Below are 21843 nucleotides of genomic sequence, written 5' to 3'. Positions count from 1 at the left end.
TCCTACAGTAACAATTTGTAGTTTTGTAGAGAAGTTGCTAGTCAAAGAAGATATAATAATATAAACATTTCTACCTTCAGATTAGGAAGCCCACTTTGGCGATCAAAATACTGGTTGAACTACTCAACTACCAGTCCCTTAAAGACACAGAGTTAGTTATCTTTGTATCACCAGCTCTGTTCAGGTTCTTAATATGTAATAGGTACTCAGTAAATGTTTTGGGTTTTTTTTAAAGATTTTGTTTATTTATTTGACAGAGAGAGACACAGCAAGAGAGGGAACATAAGCAGGGGGAATGGGAGAGGGAGAAGCAGGTTTCCCGCAGAGCAGGGAGCCCGATGCGGGGCTCGATCCCAGGACCCCGGGATCATGACCTGAGCCAAAGGCAGATGCTTAACGACTGAGCCACCCAGGCGCCCCGTTTTTGTTTTCTTAAATGTAAACTACAGGGTTTTCTTTAGGACAAATGCAGGAATTCAAGAAATTCTATGTATGGAAAGCAAGAGCAATAAAACTTTGTGAGTTCTAGTTTTTAAAAAGCAACATAACTTCAACTTATTAGCCCAGTGTTAACAATAAACCTAATTTTTGTTATTCAGGTGAATATTAATTTCAATTATATATTTATGAATATAAATGAGACTGAAGGTGGGAGACATCTGCCGTGTTTTCTTATATACATTTTTTTCGGATGAACAGTACAGTCTCATACCAAAAACCCTATTTTCTAATAGGCAGGTACAGAAGTGCTATAAATCATTATTTTAAAATTCATCGTAAGAACTACTTGAGGAAAGCTTGCAGTGAATTCTCTGATGTAGTCAAAAGTCATTCAGTAATATGGTTAAATATTTACAGTTTATTTATGCCAGTGTACATTTCCTTGTACTTCTTTTCCTAAAATAAGATCTTTAGCCTCGAAATATTTCTAATACTTTGCAACACTGAGATTTCCTTTAAGATGTTTTAAATATACGAAGTACCTGTAAAGTCATAGAGCTGAGGAACAGTTTCCATGATAATGCCAATCAGAGGTAGATACAACATGGCCACCCTCGCCTTTGTCTGGGGGTCAGAGTACCGTGGGTCTGAGTCGTGACTGGATAGTAAATTGTGTACCATATTGATGACTTTCTTGTGCAATCCAAACAGTCTATTTAAAAAGAAGATGAAGAAGCAGCAGCAGCACTAAGGTCACAGAGATTAGTTAATATCTTTAAAGCAAACAGTAAGTCACAGTACTGAATCAATTTTGTTTAACTTAAACTTTGCCACATATTTGCATGTATTCCTATGAAACGCTTCTCATTATGAAATTAACAAATGTCTCTCTGTATAAAGTAAAGATGGAGGGGAAAAAGAAATGCTAAACAAATTCACCTAGAAGTAAATCTCAATTATTTTTATATCAACTCCTTATTAGTACATATTCGTATTAAATAACTTAAGACCAGTTGTGGTTATATTTTAAAGCAAAAAAAAAAAATCTTAAGTAGCTTCAAATTTTATTTCATATTAGATCTTCTCACATTTGCCAAAAATAATTTTTATGTCCTTTTTCTAAAAGAAAAATCCTCTACTTGATGGATTATGCAGTCCATAGGCTGGGGGGGTTGTCTTTGACTTCTCGGATTTAAACTCAACTTCCTTGCTCATCTACCTTGTTTGGGCCATACACCTTCTGTAGGCTCAATCCCCTGAGTTTCAGCTGGGCTAAAACACTAATCACTTTTCTTTTTTTGCCTCTTCTCGGATTGAAGGTGCTTTGACTCTGCCAACTATTCTAATTAAACACTTGGCCAATGTCGACAGGCCCTTAGGGCTACACCTGGCAGCAATTCCACACCTCATTCGCCCCTTCAGCCTCTCACCATCCACCTCAGAAAAAGATCTTACCTCCGACTTCTGATTTTTAGGAAAGAAAAGCCATTCTGAATTTGCTCTAGCCAGATCTTTAACACATCCCCACATTTATCTCTCTCTCATTCCTTTTGTCTCAGAAAAAGTTGTACTTCTCTCAAAAAGTAATTTCTCCATTATGTTTAATGAACCCCACGCGTCTTCAACAGCTTCAATGCCCCCCTCACTAAAATTTTCCCTTTTCTTTCAAATAAGCCTTTCCTATATTGAAAATACATGTTCACTTGAAACTAGTCTCTTCTACATTATATACTCTCTCCGAGTAATAAACTATTACCATAATTTCTCCAGTAATAAACTTCCTAAATGTATAGTCCATAGCAACTGTTTCCACTTACTTCCTAGTATCTACTCCCTTTCTTTGGAACTAACAGTTTTTGAATGCTTACAACGTGGCACTGTACTAGCTTCATTATTTAATAACTAAATAATTTCTTAGAGTTACTTACCTTCTCGGTTTCCCTACCCACAGTAAGAGGGTAATTACCTACCTCATAAGGTGGCTGTGAGAATTAAGTTGCATAATTTATGTAACATACTTATTAGCACACTGCCTTGTATACTGCCTTCCTCAGTAAATACTAGCTCTTATTTTTTTTAAGATCACATAGCCAATTTCAAAGCTGGGATTGGAAACCAGAGCCCTTCATCTTATCTGCCACTTTACATTGCTATATATGCAATCTAGCTGGAGATTCTTTCTTCTTCCTTCGAGATTTTTATTCAGAAAGTGTATTTTTAAACACTATCAAGAACCACATCTAACTGACATATCTCAGATTTTATTCTCCAGTTCTCTACTCGACGCTGTCATCTTATCTATTCTCAATTTTTTCTCCAAATAGCTCCCACCCTTTCCTCATATTCTCTCTCTCATTTCACCCAAGTCTCAGATTCTGGTCATTTGGTTTTTATGTTCTCCCTTCTGAATTTTTGCATTACCAATGATGACTCCCAAACCCGGGTGTGTATTCCTCAGCTGTGTAGCTACCAGCCCGACATTAACCTACCAATAAGCCCTACCCAATCATCTTTATAAGCCTTTTCACAGGTCTACATTACTCAATCACATGTTATTAAATATATGTTTATTCAGGACGTGCAATATCCTATTTTAAGTATTAGGGATAAGACACTGTCCCTGTTCTTAAAGAGTTTGCTATTGTAAGAGAGAAACACAGACACAAAAATAATAATTCAGTGTCACAAATGCAGTAGAGGTACTAATTTTCTATAGAATTATGTGCTACAAAATTAGCATTTAATCATATTGTTTCATAGTCTTAATTTTCTAACTATAATCAAAGTTTCTGAAGAGCAAATCTTTGATCAATATTAAAACATATTATTGCCACTCAAGGAATTATTATTAGCAAGCAGATGAAGTAAAAAGAAAAGCATTCCTCTCAAGTACCTATCTAAGACAATGTATGTTGTATTTTATCTGTATATCACTAAAGAATATAAAATTTAGAGATGAGATGTGAGTCTCCCAAAGTCAATTACTCATATATTACCGAATTAACATCTATTTATGAATGTGTATTCATCCACCTTGTGCCAGACACAATTCTAAGGCATTGGAAGTACAACAGCAAACAAAAAAGATAAAAGTGTGTGCTCTCGTGAAATCACGTTTTAATGGGAGGAGACAGAAATTAAGCAGCAAATTTCAGAGAAATGCTTTGTGGAAAATAAAAGAAAAAGTATATGTTTAAGAATGATTGTGGCAGGGCAGCGTGGTTATCATTTTGACTGGGTGGCCAGTGAAAGCCTCGCTGAGAAGATGCTATTTGAGTGGAGACCTGAAGAATCACAAGGAGCAAAAAGGTACATGACAGTCTTAGGGTAACATGAGCACTGTTAGGCAGAGAAAAAAAAACCCAAGTGCAAATACCATACATAAGGTAGGAATGAATTTGGCATATTAAAGAAGCAGAAAAAAAAGACTGGGATGGCTAGATTTTAATATGTGGAGAGGGAAGACAGTGGCAAAAGTACCTAAGAGCCAGCTAAACAGGGCTTTGAGGACCATTATTAAAAGTCTAGATTTTAGGGGCACCTGGGTGGCTCGGTCAGTTAAGCATCCTACTCTTGATTTTGGCTCAGGTCATGGTCTTGGAGCCATGAGATCGAGCCCCACGTTGGGCTCTATGCTGAGCACAGTCTGCTTGGGATTCTTTTCCTCTTTCCCGCCCTCTCCCTCTGCCCCCACCTCCTGCGCACACATGTGCACTTTCTCTCTAATAAATAAATCTTAAAAGTCTGGATTTTACCCAAAAATACAAAAACACTAATTCAAAAAGTTATATGCACCCTTATGTTTATTGTAGCATTATTTATAATAGCCAAAATATGAAAGCAACCCAAGTGTCCATCAACAGATGAATAAAGAAGATGCTGTACACACACACACACACACACACACACAGGAATATTAGCAATAAAAAAGAACGAAATCTTGCCATTTGCAATAGCATGGATGGATCCAGAGGGTATAAAGCTAAGCAAAACAAGTCAGTCAGAAAAAGACAAATACCCTATGACTTATGTGGAATTTATGAAACAAAACAAAGAAAAAAAGAGATAAGCAAAAAAACCCAGACTCTTAACTATGGAGAACAAACTGCTGGTGACCAGAGGGGAGGGGGGCAGGGGGATGGGTGAAATAGGTGATGGGGGTTAAGGAGTGCACTTGCAGTGATGAGCACCGGGTATTGTATGAAGTGCTGCATCACTATATTGTACACCTGAGACTAACATTATACTGCATGTTAACTAACTGGAATTTAAATAAAAACTTTAAAAAACTCCTAAAGATCCTATTATGAGGATTTTTTTAAAAGTGACCATTACCTAAAGGAATTATGATTACACAGATTTTTTAAAACAATTATTAATATAGAAGTACTCTCTAGGGATGCTAGACCACAACACTAAAGCTATTTCTATAAATTCAAATCATCAGAGAATATGCCCTTTCCTTACTATATCAATTTCTAAAAATCCTGTACAAGTGTATACAACTTCGGATGTTCTTAAAACCTAAGAATATTTGTTTATAGGGCATATTTTGAAATAAAATGCTACACAGTATAATGGCAAACAATAAATTTTCCTTACAAGGAATAGAAAACTAGTCCATTTTCCTCAACTGAAATGTGCCTACTGTGTATCAACAAATCTAGGAGTCTACCTACTTATATTCACAAATATTTTTTGTAACAATGAAGGAAAAACAAACGCTATCAAATAAACCATGATACACCACTGATTTCAAAACAAACCTCAAGTTCAGAGATGATGAAGTATGAAAAAATGGCTTTCTTAAAATCAGTGAAATGCAGATAACATGGGTATGGAACTTAGTGAATACAGAAGTATTCTTCATACAGAAGTATGAAGAGTAGTAAAGAGTACTCTTTTGATTCTTAGGAATATAAGTGCGATACTTCTGTCCCATTATCCAAAATCAACTTGCTATTCCCAAGGCAAAATCAGTCTACTCACCCTTCAGCATCAGGGTCTAAAATGACAGCCAGCTCTGTTAACACAAGTCCTGCCAAATAATGCTGTTGGCGGAAAGGCACAGATAATTCAAACATATTTGCAATCTTCTGGTCTTGTACGTTTGTGGAAAATCCAGAACTCTGTTTGGGAGTGAGATAGAACAAAACTACAATAGCTGTGCAACAAAACATCCTACAGACAGAACACTGCAACAAATGCAGTATGAGCATTATCTCAAAGTAAGATGCACTTCACCTAGGGTAGTTTATTTTACATTACTGTTATTCACATTGGAGAAAGTAACTGCTCTTACTTTTGGTATAGGAAACTGTGATGAAATAACACTTTTAATTATTTTCTATTTCCTTTTTCTCAGATTGAAACTTTTCCATCTTTTTTTTTTCTTTATTCTTTTAGCCACTTAATGTTTCAATATCATACCCTAAAGAAGAAAAAAAGCAACTAAACCCAAATGATATATTACACATTTACTGCTGGGTACAAAAGACATATTTATAGTCAAAGCTACTGGTTTCCAGAGAAAGTCCAAATACCAGTAAAATTGTTTTTCAGAGAAAATACTACCTCTAGAAAATTACTATCATTTTGTGATTCACTCATAGTTTTTTTAATACTGCAAAATAGCATTTCCCCAAGATATAGTTCAAGAGTGTCTACAATCTCATCCCCCTCTAATTCATATTCAAGACCATCCATGTGAGGTTTTTTAGAACAGATTTCAGATTTCTCTACAGAGAAATCATCTTCCTAATAAGTATGTAAGATTATTCTTGCACCCTCCCCCCAGAAAGAGTGAGGTCTCTATCATCTATTAGAATGAAATTAATGTAGTTAGATAAAAAACAAGGGGAGCAAGAGAATGGAAAGAATTCTATTAATTTCTTGGCTGAATGAGATGTTCAGAGGGAGATAGATGTAAACAAATGTGTTTCATTAAAGGTTTTAGGAACTATATTATGATTAATTTGCTCTCCACTGGATAGCCACATCTTTGGCAGAGGATGTGTGAAGAAAGCAAAAGACACAGCCTTATCTGTTATAGGAAGAAGCGTATGCTAGCCAGGTAAAAGAGTACGTGAAAATATGCCAATCCATAAGATTTTTTGTAAAGGTAAAATGAAAAGTTATGGGTGCTCTCTCATGTTTTCTCATCAAGGTAAAGTTTAAAAACTTTTTTTTTATCATGCATCTGAGATTGATGTAGGCTAGGGAATTACATCCAGGAATTAAATAACTCAAAAATAACATCACAAAAAGTTAAGATAACTTTAAACATTAAGAGATTAAGAAAGCTTAAGAAAGCAGCTTGTCTGCCTCAGAAATTACAGAGCGGAAAGAATGTTTCACTAGAGGGAAGAACCAGGCTTCTCTGATACTAAAACCAGAAAATCCCTTTATCTCCATCTGTATGATAGGAAACAAAATAATTGCTATGTAACCCCTTTCTGTCCTGACAGAAACTACTAGCTGTTCAGAGGCTGCTGGGAAGATGGCAGACTAGGACGTCCCTGGGCTCACCTCTTGCCGCATGGCCGCCTAGAGAGCACCCACATCAGCATAAATAACACAGAAAGCAGCCCGAAAACTGGCAGAACAGACTCTCTGCAGCCCAGCACAGACAAGAGGTCACAGCGAAGCAGATCCACCCCCTCCGATCGCTCTTGGCAAGATCCCATCAAAGTGGTGCCATAAGCCAGGCAGTGCGCATGCAGCCCAGACAAGGGCCAGCACCACTCCAATGTGAGTCCTGCTCCAGGGAGAGGGGACGATAACCACACACCAGTCTGACTGTGACCCCAGCAGTGGCTGAGGGCAGGCACCTGGTCAGACTGCAGGCCCCACCCACCAACAAAAGCTTCTCAGGGGACAACACAGGGAAAGTGCCTATAGTCTGGTGCTATTTCACCTGTGGCAAACACCTGCTCTGACTCAACTCAAGCCCAAGGCAGCCCCGGACCGGCCCACTAACACCACAGAGACCAGGCTCTGCCCACAACAGGCAGAGCGCCATCGCAGGCTGGACTGAAGGCAAACACATCCCAGCCACAATGGTAGGACGCTCCTGCAGCAACACACATAGGAGACACCCCCCAAAGCACCATTTTCTGGTGAAAAGAAGACATTGCGCTGCAGGACCTTTTCTTCATAAAGCCACTACTTTCAAGTGTGAGAGTCGTAGCTGACTTTCCTAACACAGAGAAACAGACACAGCAATAGACAGAATGAGGAGACAGAGGAATATGTCCCAAATGAAAGAGTGGAACAGAATCAGAGCGAGCAGGAAACCTAAGCGAAATGGAGATAAGTAATATGTCTGACAGAGAATTTAAAGTAATGTTCATAACGATACTCACTGGACTTGAGAAAAGAGTGCAGAACCTCCATGAGACCCTCCACCAAGAGATAGGAGACGTAAAAAAGAACCAATTAGAGCTATTGGACTCACTAAATGGAAATAAAAATAGACCACGTGGAATAAACAGCAAATGAGAGGAAGTAGAAGAACGGATCAGCCACCTGGAGGACAGAGTAATGGAAAGTGATCAAGCTGAGCAGATGAGAGGGGAAAAAAAATACGCAAAATGAGAATAGACCCGGGGAACTCAGCGACACTGTCAAGCTTAACAGTCGCATGATAGGGATCCCAGAAGGAGAAGAGCAAGAAAAGGGGGCAGGAGATTTGTCTGAAGAAATAATAGCTAAAAAAACTTCCTGAATCTGGGAAAGGACAGAGAAATCCAGATCCAGGAGGCACAGAGGGTCCCCAACAAAGTCAACCCAAAGAGGTCTGCACAAAGATGCAAAGTAAATAAGATGGCCAAAAGTAGTGATAAAGAGAGAATTTTAAAAGTGGCAAGAGACAGCGCCTGGGTGGCTCAGTCGTTAAGCGTCTGCCTTCGGCTCAGGTCATGATCCCGGGGTCCTGGGATCGAGTCCCGCATCGGGCTCCCTGCTCCGCGGAAAGCCTGCTTCTCCCTCTCCCACTGCTTGTGATCCCTCTCTCGCTGTCTCTCTCCGTCAAATAAATAATTCTTAAAAAATAAAAAAATAAAAAAATAAAAGTGGCAAGAAAGAGAAAGGAAAGCAGTGACATACAAAGGAAACCCCACAAGGCTATCAGTGGGTTTTTCAGCAGAAGCTCTGTAGCCCAGAAGAGAAGGGCATGATCAATTCCAGCTGCTAAAAGGAAAAAATCTATAGCCAAGAATACTCTATCCAGCAAGGCTTTCATTTAAAATAGAAGGAGAGATACAGTTTACCAGAAAAACAAAAGTTAAAAGCAAAACCAGCCACATCCCTGTCATACATGATGCCATCGGCCTGTGGGTCCCAAATTCCCAGTCCAGCCACCCTCCCGCCCGAGTCAGCATGCACGGTATGCCAAGTCAATACGCCTTCACCTCAGATTGCCAAGGGCTCAAACTGGCACTCTTCCTCTCAAATTCCAGCCCCTATGCTCAAGTTTGTGCACAAAAGTGGGCATAATTATACCAGCAGAATGAAGCAACCCAAACAGTGACACTATTTCTGTGGAATACAGAATGGATAAAAGGAGCGAGGCTAGGCTGAAAACATCTCCAACAAGCACACCAAAGAACAATACATACAGCATGATTCTGGTTAGTAAAAAAAAAAAAAAAAAAAAAAACCTGGGAAGAATAAAACAAGATGAAATCAGAGAGGGAGACAAACCATAAGAGACTCTTAAGCATAGGAAAGAAACTGAGGGTTGCAGGAGGGGAGGTGGGTGGGGGGATGGGGTAACTGGGTGATGGAATGAGCACTGGGTGTTCTATGCAACTGATGAATCACTGAACTCTACCTCTGAAACTAATAACACACTATATGTTAATTAATTGAATTTACATTAAAAAAAGGAACCTCTGCTCCCCCCCAACCCCAAAAGAAACTACTAGCTGTTGAAGTCTGCTGCCACCCAATAAAACCCTATGAACAACCACCTAGTTTCCTTTGGATTTTCTAGGCACAAGGGCAGTAGGTAGGGCTTTCTCAGGACTGCCCTGCAGTTTGACTTCTTTCTCTGCTACATTAGGCTTCACTTCTTTGCCTTTCACAGGTATTGATCCCTAATAAACATCTTCTATCCCAAACTCAAGACAACCTTGCATCTGCTTCAAGAAAACCCAACTTGCGAAAACATCGAAATGGGCTTATCTAAGTGAATTCACTCACATGGATGTGCATAAATCTGTAAGAGGAGTACAACATAGTAGTTAAGACCTTGGGCTCTAGAATAAAGTCAACATGTGCCTTGAGTCAAAGTCTAGCTCTGCCACTTATTACTGTTACCCTGGGTAAGTTCATGACTTTTCTGTTTCATATGTAAAATGAAAATAATAGAACTTACTTCCTAGCATTACTCTAAGGAGCAAATAATAATTATTTATAAAGCACTTAGTATGGAGCCTATCACACAGCTATTATTCAACAGTCTTTATCATTTATTCCAGTGTTCAGAATGCTTTCTTACAAAAATGAGCTCTATAAAAAATTTTTTTCAGACACTCTGCATACCTGAGATGTTGCAGAAGAAACAGAAGGCGATGGTGATGCAGGTGGAGTAAGCAGGCTGCAGGGCAGGTTCAATGTAACATAGTGCTCATGGCTGCAGACAATTCGCAGAAAATCCAGTCTCAAGGACACCAGCACACTTGGATTTGGTAATGAATAAAGCTTTGAAGATACCTTGTAAGCATTACATAAATAAAAGAACACCAATTGAATTTATCATTTCTCTAAGCCAACACCAGAATGACAGGTGAAGTATTTATTTAGTGGGCAGTGTTGGGTTTTGTGGCGTAAACAACAGTATCCACTTTTTCCAGAGTTACTGCTAGAATAAAAAATGAGGAACTAGAAGATCTATTTAAGATTTACAAATCCACTGACTAGGCTAAAAGTCATATTCTTTGTATTTCAAATATAGGATTAATATTTCCATTTCTCAAAGATGCACTTTATGAAGGAAAAGTATACCACCAAAATAACTTCATAAAAGAACTGATCCATTCTTTGGATAATCAGCAGCTGTATTAATCTGTATTTATAATTATCTCTTTGTCTATTCACCCAGCTACCTGATAAGCTACTTTGAAGAGACATATATACACTGACTTAATAGCTTTGGCATCCTTAGGGTCTAGCTCAGGGTTTGGCAAACACAGGAAGTCAATGCTTGAAGAATAACAACAAGATTTGAGGAGCAACAGAACACGAAATTTTGGGGTAAAGTAAAAATAATACATACTGCTGCAAATATCTGCAAGTGGGTCAGTGCCCATGTGTAGTTTTAACTTCTCTATTAAAAGAAACATACAGGGGCACCTGGGTGAATCAGCTGGTTGAGCGTCCAACTCTTGCTTTCCGCTCAGGTCATGATCTCAGGGTTGTGGGATCAAACGCCACATCGGGCTCGTACTCAGCGCAGAGTCGGCTTGGGAGTCTCTCTTTCCCCCCCTTTCCGTATGTCCCTTCCCCCACTCATATGCACACTCTCTAAAGTAAATCAGTCAATTAATCAATCAATGGAACATACAATAAAGGCAGCTGATAGATCTCCAAAATTCTAAATATTAGACTGCCAAACAGCATTCTAAACCAGTAATTCTCAGAAATGAGCCTGTGGACCAGCAATTCTCAGAAATGCTGCACAAGCACTTTGCCCCACATGCCCACCCCCCACCCCCATGATTCAAACTCCTCAATAATGCTGAGTAGGACCCCAAGAGCTGCATATTTTTAAACTTCCTTTAAAAGGTAATTCTAGGATGATTATACAGCTCATTACCCAAATGGCCTATCAGAACCAATAACTAATGTTTTCCAAAAGACACATTTCATTAATCAGTTGATAAAAATTTTAAGCTAAAGTCAGCTGTTTGTAGAAAAGTTCTAGGATGCTTTAGTTTAGTAAAAGCAACATAATGGAAAAAATAAATAAATTTTAAAAATAATAAAAGCAACATAATGATTGACACTGGGGATTTGGGTAAGCATCTGTCCATGAACCTAAACTCTACAATGTCTAGGTCTACATTAGGAGGACTATACAGCTGAATGCAGCTGCTTTAAAAATCACCCAATAAATATACAAAAAAGTTCATTTGGCTGCTCATTCAGTGTAACTGGTACTCCTGCATGGCACTGTGGGGGTTGCTTTACATTTATTTTTTTCCAAATTGTTTTAAAAGTTTATTTTTTTTAGTAATCTCTACACCCAATGGGCGGCTCAAACTCACGAACCTGAAATCAAGAGTCACATGCTCTTCCGACTGAGCCACCCAGGTACCCCCAGGGCTGCTTAACATTTAGACTAGTGACTTGATGATCTGCTTCAGAATGGGAACAAAGAGTTTGACTGGGCCAGTAAAATAAAGGAAAAGTCAGCTGTATAAATAGCAGCTTGGCATAGGACTATGTCCTCATAAAACAAATGAAATTTACTTTTGCCTTACTAATAAAAATACTCTGCTTTTATTTATTTTTTTAAAGATTTATTTATTTAAGAGAGAATGAGAGGGAGAGAGAGCAGGGGGAGGGCCGGGGGAAATGAGACAAGCAGACTCCCAGCTCAGCAGGGAGTCTGACACGGGGCTCGATCCCAGGACCCTGAGATCATGACCTGAGCCGAAATCAAGAGTCAGATGCTTAACCGACTAAGCCACCCAGGTGCCCCAGAGATTCTCTCTCTCAGAGCCTCTCCCTCTGCCCCTCCTGAAAATAAATCCTTTTAAAAAGAAAAATGCTGCTTTTTAAAAATATCAGTATATGAGTGTGTTCTTGAAGATCTCTTAGCTACAACTCTAAAAACAGCAAATACAGTGTTTAAATTATTTGTTAATTATTACTAATTATGCATTACCTGTTTATAGCACGTCTTAATAAGGCTAAAGACAAATCCTCTATCCATAACAGACAACAGATCATTGAGAAAGAATGCAAGGCTTGTGTTGAGTCTCTCAACCATTTCTGTGTCCTGGAAAGCAGAATAAAAAGCAAAAACATATAAAAGTATGATTGTATAATGTGCGCTTGATAGAGATTTAATTTTTTAAAAAGTTATTACCTTCTGAAATCGTGAAACTATATCACTAGCAATTGTGCTGACAAGAGCAGCAATGTCATCCATGAAACGTTCTGGAAAACGACTTTTCCTTGGTGCATCAAGCTTATCATTAAAATATAAATGATGCACCATGCTCTTTACCTGAAAAAATAAATAAGCCATTAGTTTAATTTCTTATGAATGCAATTAACAGTTAATCATATTAAGGCGATTTTTTCACTACACTATGTGATTTAACAGATGGCTGAAATACTTCTAGCTCCTCAAATACTTTGAGAATCTCCCTGCAATATTTTATATGTTCCCAAGAAATATCAAACACAGTACAACTCAATCACTGCATCACCTTCATAAAATTATTCTGGCTACCAATATGAAAAGAATTATGAATGTGAACAGAAAAATATTTCACCCTTTAAAATGGTTTTAAATGAAATCTTTCCAAGACTCAACATTTTGACATTCTATATACCCCAATGTAAGCTTTGAGATACTAGACACATTAACTTCACTGCAGTTTCTTCAGCATCTATAATATAGTGACATATGGTGAATGTACATTAAACACTGATGACTCAATATGAATTATAAGATATTAGGCAAAAATTAACAAAGTGATTTATGTGTACAAAATGCTTCTGTGGGCACCTGGGTGGCTCAGCCGGCTGAGTGTCTAACTCTTGGTTTTGGCTCATGTCTAACTCTGTGCTCAGTGCAGAGTCTGCTGGAGAGTTTCTTTCCCTGCCCCTCCCCCAACATGCTCGTATACGCACTCACACTCTCTTTCTCTCTCTCAAATAAATCTTTTAAAAGATGCTTCTGGATATTGATAATTACAACAACGTGGTAATAGTAATACAGAATTCAGGGAAATCGAACCCAAGTTTCAACAATTAGTAAGCAGCAGAGCTAAGTTTTAAACTGCAGCTTTTTAACTATTCTAAAGAAATTTGAACATACATGTAAGACTATCAAAAAACAAATCAAAATTACAATTTGATCTTATATTAAAAGCACAAGAATGACAAACTTGGTGTTTATTCTCTAGAAGGAAAAAATGAGTTGCCTATCACTTACATAGGGTCCCTGACTTATTTTCTTCGGTAGATTAGTAAGTTTCTAGAAAAGCTGTCTTCTTATCCCCAATATGGGTAACATTCAATGCTGAGAATGACCGTATAACATACTCTGGAAGCTCTTTTTGTTTCTTTTCTTCCTGCCTTCCTTTTTGTTGTTGTTGTGTTGTTTTCCTTTATTTTTTTACACATTTCTCTTTTGGAAGAAAAAGTTTCAATGACTTCAGCTTTCTAGAGGTTGAAGAGGAAAGTCCCTAAGTGCCAAAGTGCCTGACTTTGAATCACAGTTCTGCTATCTAAAAGCTGTACCAGGGTGCCTGGGTGACTCAGTCGGTTAAGCATCTGCCTTCAGCTCAGGTCATGATCCCAGCGTCCTGGGATTGAGCCCCCATCAGGCTCCCTGCTGCTTCTCCCTCTCCCACTCCCCGTCTGTGCTCTCCTGCTCTCTTTGTCAAATAAATAAATTAAATCTTAAAAAAAATAAGTAAATAAAAGCTGTACCAACTTAAACAAGTTACTTAATCTCTCTGTGCCTTGATAACCCCCGGCCCACAGGGACAGTGCTACACACTGTACACACGGCAAATCTTTATTGCTCTCGTGTATATATGTGTTTATGTGTATATGAATATTAAGATATTAATTCACTTGTTTTTAATATCATTTATTAAATTGAGCAAAAAGTGTTGTTTTTTAATTGGCTGTAAGTGGCATTTCCTTAAGAGCTTTCGAACCATGAAAGCAGTGAGGATCTATAAAGCCCTTTTTTATCTATGTTTGGGATGAAATCTACAATACATTACACACTAGCCACGTCCAGGCTAAGAAATAAGGTACCACGTTTCCTTTAAAGACAGCTGGTTCTGCAACCATCTCTAAAAAAAGTAGTTAACGGGAGCTTTCACATTCCACCTAAATTGTGCCGAGTGTCCACAGTGTTTATTCAGAGATGTAACAAATGTAATTTTGTCTTGGAGGCACATGTAAAATCCTAAGAGGGACAACAGAAAAGGATTCTTAGGATAAAATAATGAGCTAACACAAAGTCGTTAACTATGGAAAACAGTATTAAAAACATGTTGAGCTTGCTCACCATCAATTCAAAGAAGAACCAGGCTTGTTGCAAAGCCGATTCCCGAACGCCGCCACTGCAGACAACCCACTGCAAAGCCAGCTCCTCATGAAAAAGCTATCCAGAAGCAAAGCCAAAGTTATTATCAAAGTCATACGTGCTGAGAACACAAACCAGATAATAATGCAATTGCAAATGAAGATATAATGAGAATAAGCAAAATAAGGCATGTGAACCATTCAATGATGCAGTGAGGACACCCATTAACGAAACGGCTGTTTATACATGTAAGACAGTGGCATGTTGAACAGCTGAAAAAATTACATGTTATCTTGCAGTAAAATGTAATTTTAAAAGGACAGGTGGGAAATAGCCTCCTAAATTGTACCTGCAAACAGAAACTAGACCAAAAACTCACAGTTACAAATACGATCTTGTTTGTGCCTTAAATACATATTCCAACATATGCAAATACATTCATGAACTTTGCTGGTACAATTTAGGAAATACCTTTAAAAATTTAAACTTTGATATAAGCCATTAATTTTCAAGTTTGCAGGTATCTGAAGTCTTTTTTATAAACATAGCAGAAATTTCCTGCCTTATAATGGATATGCATACAAAGCATTTGCAAAGTAGTGTGTATCGATATGAAAAAGGACTAACAAAACTGTGCATAAGGGAAGCAAATCAACATATCTTACTAAGAGTGATAATTTTTCTAACTCATCTTCCTTTCCCTGGAGATTTAAAACACAAAACAGAAGCAGTTACAGAAACAGAATTCAGAGTTGATACATTTTTTGGTACTAAAATTTGATGATCAAATTTGATTTCAAACAGTCAATCCCAAAGATATAAACATTGCACTAATATAAAAGAGCATACCCTGGAGTGGTATGCCCAAAAAGGCATCAGATAAGCAGTGCTTGCTCAAATGTATTTTTAAACAAATAATTTAAATGCAATTATTGCAACATACTGGCTACATAAAGAAATTTTACATCTATTTTAACTGTTGGAACTTTCCCCCTATATGGATTTTCTTCATATGAATCTACCTTTTTAGTTGGTAAGCGTCCCGTTAATGTTTGTAAGAAACTTGACGTCTCTGTGTGCGAAGACATACGATTACAACTTCGATCCATAGCCTAAGGAGTGGAGGTGAATGAATGACGAGATAACATTAAAGTCCGCTGTGGAGGCCTCTGCAGCTCAAGGATTACATACAATTTTTTAAATAGTTCTACTTTGGATTCAACAACTGTTTTATTATTGCTCATCTCATTTTCACCATTTTAAGCTGCTTTAATGACAGTACATTAGAAGTATCAAAATGGCTTCTATATATTTTTAGTAAAAAGATGAATATTTTAATGACTATATAAATTCAGAGTGCTGCAAAGAATGAAACTTTTATCCATGTGATCTATACACATGCACACGTCTAGTAAGAAAATGTAAAAAGTAAAAACATACTTCTCACTGGTTTCAGACCAAACAAAGCAATCAAGAATTTTATACTCAATAAAGAAAATTAAACGGTTAAAATGGTTTCTTTCACTTTTCACTACTATCAAAAACTACTATTCGGATCTGCCATATACTTCAAATATAAAACACTTAAGATATTAAACACGGAATTAAATTCTTCAAGAACAGGAGCACTTCACTCCAAAGCCAATACACAGATGAGAAGTATATTTTGAGGTATCATGCAATATTAGCTATGAAGCAACTAGACTTAAATAAGCAATACCTGGTTCAACTAAGTTACACACAAATTTCATACTTTGCAACACAATACAAATTAAAATGGATTTTTGCTTCTGGTATTAAATCTCACAGCATGGGGATCATATACTGTCCACACTTAATTTCAGCTTAGTCCCAGTATTTCTAGTCAGTAATTATGGGGGAAAAAAAAAAAGACAAGATAGTAAATGCTAAATGAAAAGGATACAATAGCTACACTTTAAACCAAAAGCAAATGGAAACTGTCAGGTTTTTTTCCACACAAAATTTTTAAAAATTCCTACTAAAGATGTGCTCCCCCTACAGTAGAAACTGTTATCAAAGCCATCACTTGCATAAACAGCAGGCACTGAAATACTGACAGGGTCGGGGTGGGGGGGGGGGAGGGAGACAGGAAGTAGGAAAGGAGAGCATTACTGGTGCAATTGGTGGTATTCATGCATAGTAGTTGGAAAATGTGCTAAGTAAACAAAAATACACACTTTTTAATGATTAAAAAGCAAGCCACTGAAATCATAGTATGTACTAAAAAGTAATGTTCTAAAGGGAAACATCAGCAGCCAATAAAGAAACCTCTAATATAAACACCACCTGTGTTGATTCTGCACTTGGACTGGGGTTGGATCCCCATGGGACAGCTTTTGGACCACCAGTGTTAACCCAGGAATTGGAGCGATCTAAACCCTAAGCATATAATAGAAAGCAGTTGGAAAGGAAAGAAATATTACATGTGGCATGCCATAAATTATTCTTAAAGAAATCCAGACTTTCCAATGCAAACATGTTTTTAATTAGTACTGTTAAAGCAACCAAATTTTTAGGCATCTAGAAGTATTAGTTCACCAAAATTACCTTACTACATAACATAATTTGTTTTTAAATCACAAAGAATATTAAGTATAGCATTTAAAGATAATTTCTCTTTATGTAAAGGGATCACCGTGAAGTACCAAGTAAAGTTCCCACAGCACCATACCCCCCAAACCCTCTTTAAAGATGGCACGAGTTAGCAACATAATTTCCTCTGACTTTAACAAGGATTTAAGAGAAAAAAAAAGAATCGAAGTACATCATTTCATTCTTGTCTAAAAGCCTTTACTTTGTCACCAACTGAAACTTCTGTGTATTGATATTCCATAATTCTATTTGACCTTGTTTCCTCTTTTGCTTTCTTCTAAGGGAACAACAAGAGAAATTAAGAAAATAAAAAGAATTAAGAAAAAAAAAGGGGGGGATGACTAATATTTGCTCCTGCCTAAAAATTAGGGTGGATTTGGGGTTGTGCTCAGTTTTATTGTGCTTGTTGTAATTAAACATAACAGGCTACTATTTTATATAAATATTATTTTAAAAAGCATTATGATGGGGCTGGTCTGTAGGAATTACATCTTCATCATCACTATCGCTGAATTTAATATGCTAGTAATGTGTTTGACCAGAAGTGAATACATCTGTTACTCTCTGAAAAAAGTTATTATCCCAGGTGGAGGGAACTGGGGCTTTAATTTCTTAAACTTGACTAATCATTAGAGTCACTTGGGAAGTTTTATAACATTCAGATTCTGGGCCCCATCCCCAGAAATCCTGATTCAGCAACCTGGGCTGTGGTCTGGGAATCTGCTATTAGAACTGGAGCCAGTTATAAGGGATTTTTAGAGGACTGTTGGAATAAGAATAATGAAGACATTGGGAAGGGTATGTGCTATGGTGAGCGCTGTGAATTGTGTAGGACTGATGAATCACAGACCTGCACCTCTGAAACAAATAATACATTATATGTTTAAAAAAAAAAAAGAAGATAGTAGGAAGGGAAAAAAATGAAGGGGGGCAGAAATCGGAGGGGGAGACGAACCATGAGAGACTATGGACTCTAAGAAACAAACTGAGGGTTCTAGAGGGGAGGGGGGCGGGGGGATGGGTTAGCCTGGTGATGGGTATTAAAGAGGGCACGTTCTGCATGGAGCACTGGGTGCTATATGCAAACAATAAATCATGGAACACTACATCAAAAACTTATGAGGTAATGTATGGTGATTAACATAATAAATTAAAATTAAAAAAAATAATAATAAAATAAAATCATATTTAAAAAAAAAAGAATGAAGACAACCCAAGACAAGGTGACAAACTATGGACCCAACCCCAGAAAGCACCAAAGGATAGGTAAAGGAAAAACAAGAGTAGTAATAACAATAATCAACTGTATAGACATGTGTTTCACCTGGAAAGGTCAACAACAATAAATATGCAGGGCCTTAACTCTAAACAAATAAGAATCTCTGGGAGTGAAGCCAATATATCAATACTACAGGAGGGAATGAAGATTAGGGAGAAGGAGGCAAGACAAACTAACTCTCAAGAGTTTAGGTTTGGGCGCCTGGGTGGCTCAGTCGTTAAGCATCTGCCTTCGGCTCAGGTCATGATCCCAGGGTCCTGGGATCGAGCTCCTCATCAAGCCCTCATCGAACCCCTCATCGAGCCCCACATCGGGCTCCCTGCTGGGTGGGAAGCCTGCTTCTCCCTCTCCCACTCCCCCTGCTTGTGTTCCCTCTCTTGCTGTCTCTGTCAAAAAATAAATAAAATCTTTGGGGCACCTGGGTGGCTCAGTCGTTAAGCATCTGCCTTCAGCTCAAGTCATGATCCCAGGCTCCTGGGATCCAGCCCCGCATCGGGCTCCCTGCTCTGCGGGAAGCCTGCTTCTCCCTGTCCCGCTCCCCCTGCTTGTGTTCCTGCTCTCGCTATATCTCTCTCTGTCAAAAAAATAAATAAAATCTAAAAAAAAAAAAAAAAAAAGAGTTTAGGTTTTAGGGAGACTAATTCCCCTCCTTCTTTTTCCCGATTTTTCCAAAAATACAGAGTGGTTGAATGATACAGTAAGCCTCCATTTCCACTCATTTTTTATACTGAATGTGTAAGATGAGTGTTGAAGTTCAAATCCAGGTTCTACTGCTTATTAACTGTAAAACCTAAGGTAAATTATCTAATTTCATTTTTCAGCTTCTTAGTATAAAATAGGAATAATGATAGTCTTCCTCATATTGCAAAGATCAAATTTAAAAGTGGAAGTAAATTACTAAATACAATGCTTCAAATATAGTAAACACTCAAGAGTTCTGGGGCGCCTGGGTGGCTCAGTTGGTCGGGCGTCTGTCTTCGGCTCGGGTCATGATCCCAGAGTCCTGGAATCAAGTCCCACATCGGGCTCCCTGCTCAGTGGGAAGCCTGCTTCTCTGTCTCCCTCTGCCCCTCTACCGACTTGTGCTTGCTTGCTTGTTTGCTTGTGCACGTTCTCTCTCTCTGGCAAATAGATAAAATCTTTCAAAAAAAAAAATAGTTCAAATAGTTCAAAAACTTCCTACTTGTGTTTTTTTAAATGCTTCCTATCAAAGTAATGAGAGAATATTCAAGTACTAGTAAAATTATGTAATCTGATTTGTTTAAAATACTTACCTTCTCAGAACCCCATATTATTTCAAATAAAAGCAAATCTGCAAACAATGTTTTTCAGATATTAAAAGTCTCCCAACTTATGTCTCCAGCGTATGAAGTTCTTTCTGCCATTTGCAATTTTTACAACCACTACTCATGTTACAAAAATAATACATAAGCATCTGATTTTTAGAACATTACAACTGTGCTCTTCTACCATAAATTTCCACAATACCAGTAATCTTCCTGTACTCTTAAACACACTTTTCACCTCCTTAATTTCCTTTGAAATTAAGCACATGTTAATCAGTAATGTGAGAATAAACAACAAATCTAATTGTGTCATTGTATATTATATCCACAATATTCAGACTAAGCAGTTATAATTACATCAAATCAAAGCTAACTAGTTAAAGAAAATCTATGGCCAATTATTTTGTAAAGCAAAAAATTGCCATAATTTAAGTGTTACAAAGCTAAGAATTATATCTTAACTTCCTTAAGCAAATTCATCAATGATATTTACTAATGTCATAACTACATTTACTGATCTCCAACTACAGAACAGATTAACCAAATGTGTGCACATGTGCATGAAAGGGCTTTTGTTTTTGTCACATCTTTGTAACATTATTGTGTCCCTTAAATATAGATAGGCTCCCTCCATGGGCAAGGCTCATATTCTATTTGACCTGACATCAACTTGCTGTTAGAATTCAAAGACTTCGGGGGCGCCTGGGTGGCTCAGTCGTTAAGCGTCTGCCTTTGGCTCGGGTTGTGATCCCGGGGTCCTGGGATCGAGCCCCACATCGGGCTCCCTGCTCCACGGGAAGCCTGCTTCTCCCTCTCCCACTCCCCCTACTTGTGTTCCCTCTCTCGCTGTGTCTCTCTCTGTCAAATAAATAAAAGCTTTAAAAAAAAAAAGAATTCAAAGATTTCGGCTTTGTATCCACAAGTCCTCAGCACAGTGCCTAGCACACAGTAAGCTCTCAGTGTTACATTTAAAAATAGGAAATGATCTATTACAAAGAAACTACATATCCATGTAAAACTGCACTGGCATTTGATTAAAAGCAATAAAATTCAAACTTGTCATAATCATATATTTACATAATTGAATGTTAAAGGAAGACTGCTAGGGCAAACAGATCAGTTTTGGGAAAAATAATTATGAAGAAAGTCTCACAAATCTGAATTTACAGCCATCAGAGTAATAAAATCCTACTGATGTAAGTATTCCTGAATTTTAGGAGTTCTACATTTTATGTTAAAGAATAAAATAGGAAGCCAAAACCTTCACAAAGCCAAATCTCTTAAGATCATTAAATATATAATTAATCCTGGCAGCAAGAAGGCAAACAAAAACATAACTTCTAAAGGAGTCGTTTATTCTTGCAATACCTACTAACATTCACTCACTGAATATCCACCGAGCACCTTCAATATGCTGGCCATTATGGGTGCTTAGGATATATCACTCAACAACTATGCCTGACCTCATGAAGCTCACCTTACCTGTGATAAAGGTAAGGTAAACAAACACTGAAAAATAATTAACTACTTTATATGCTACATTAAAAGGCAGTAAATGTTAGGAGACAAACAGAATGAGGGGATCCGAAGTCCCCAAGATACAGGTTATACATTTAAATAAGGTGGTCAGAGTAGAAAGGAGGTGAAGGAGTTAGTAATAGGATTATCTTGCTCAGAGCAATGATATAATCTAAAGTTTTTTGGGTTTTTTTTTAAGGTAATCTCTATCTCCAGTGTGGGGCTTGAACTCACAACCCCAAGTTCAAGAGCTGCATGCTCTACTGATTAAGCCAGCCAGGTGCCCCTGGAATGACATAATCTAACTTAAGTTTTGTTCTTTGTGACTTAAGCTTTTGAAGCAGCATTCTGCTTGCTATGTTGTGATGAGAGCATAGGTTGGGGGGCGCCTGGGTGGCTCAGTCGGTTGAGCGTCTGCCTTG

At 37.8% G+C, this 21843-nt stretch overlaps 1 protein-coding gene across 13 annotated transcripts in view; it reads right to left on the bottom strand.

The window, feature by feature from the left end:
- Window positions 1-21843, bottom strand: part of DOCK7 (dedicator of cytokinesis 7) — a 219795-nt gene that overhangs the window by 53866 nt on the left and 144086 nt on the right. For 6 of the 13 annotated variants that reach the window (XM_054512832.2, XM_064589042.1, XM_064589043.1 and 3 more), the window contains exons 23-30: window positions 17033-17125; window positions 15748-15837; window positions 14708-14803; window positions 12539-12679; window positions 12335-12448; window positions 9988-10158; window positions 5431-5570; window positions 984-1153 (exon numbers count right to left, since the gene is read on the bottom strand). In XM_054512832.2, the coding sequence (XP_054368807.1) occupies window positions 984-1153; window positions 5431-5570; window positions 9988-10158; window positions 12335-12448; window positions 12539-12679; window positions 14708-14803; window positions 15748-15837; window positions 17033-17125 (1015 nt within the window). The other 7 variants (XM_045897524.3, XM_045897525.3, XM_045897526.3 and 4 more) reach the window with 4 other exon arrangements.

Source organism: Mirounga angustirostris, unplaced genomic scaffold (assembly GCF_029215605.1).
Source record: "Mirounga angustirostris isolate CCGP_5_RB_7025 unplaced genomic scaffold, mMirAng1.0.hap1 SCAF_4, whole genome shotgun sequence".
Taxonomy (NCBI): domain Eukaryota; kingdom Metazoa; phylum Chordata; class Mammalia; order Carnivora; family Phocidae; genus Mirounga; species Mirounga angustirostris.
Note: the sequence above shows the minus strand (reverse complement) of the source record. Positions and strands in the feature narration are given on the sequence as shown.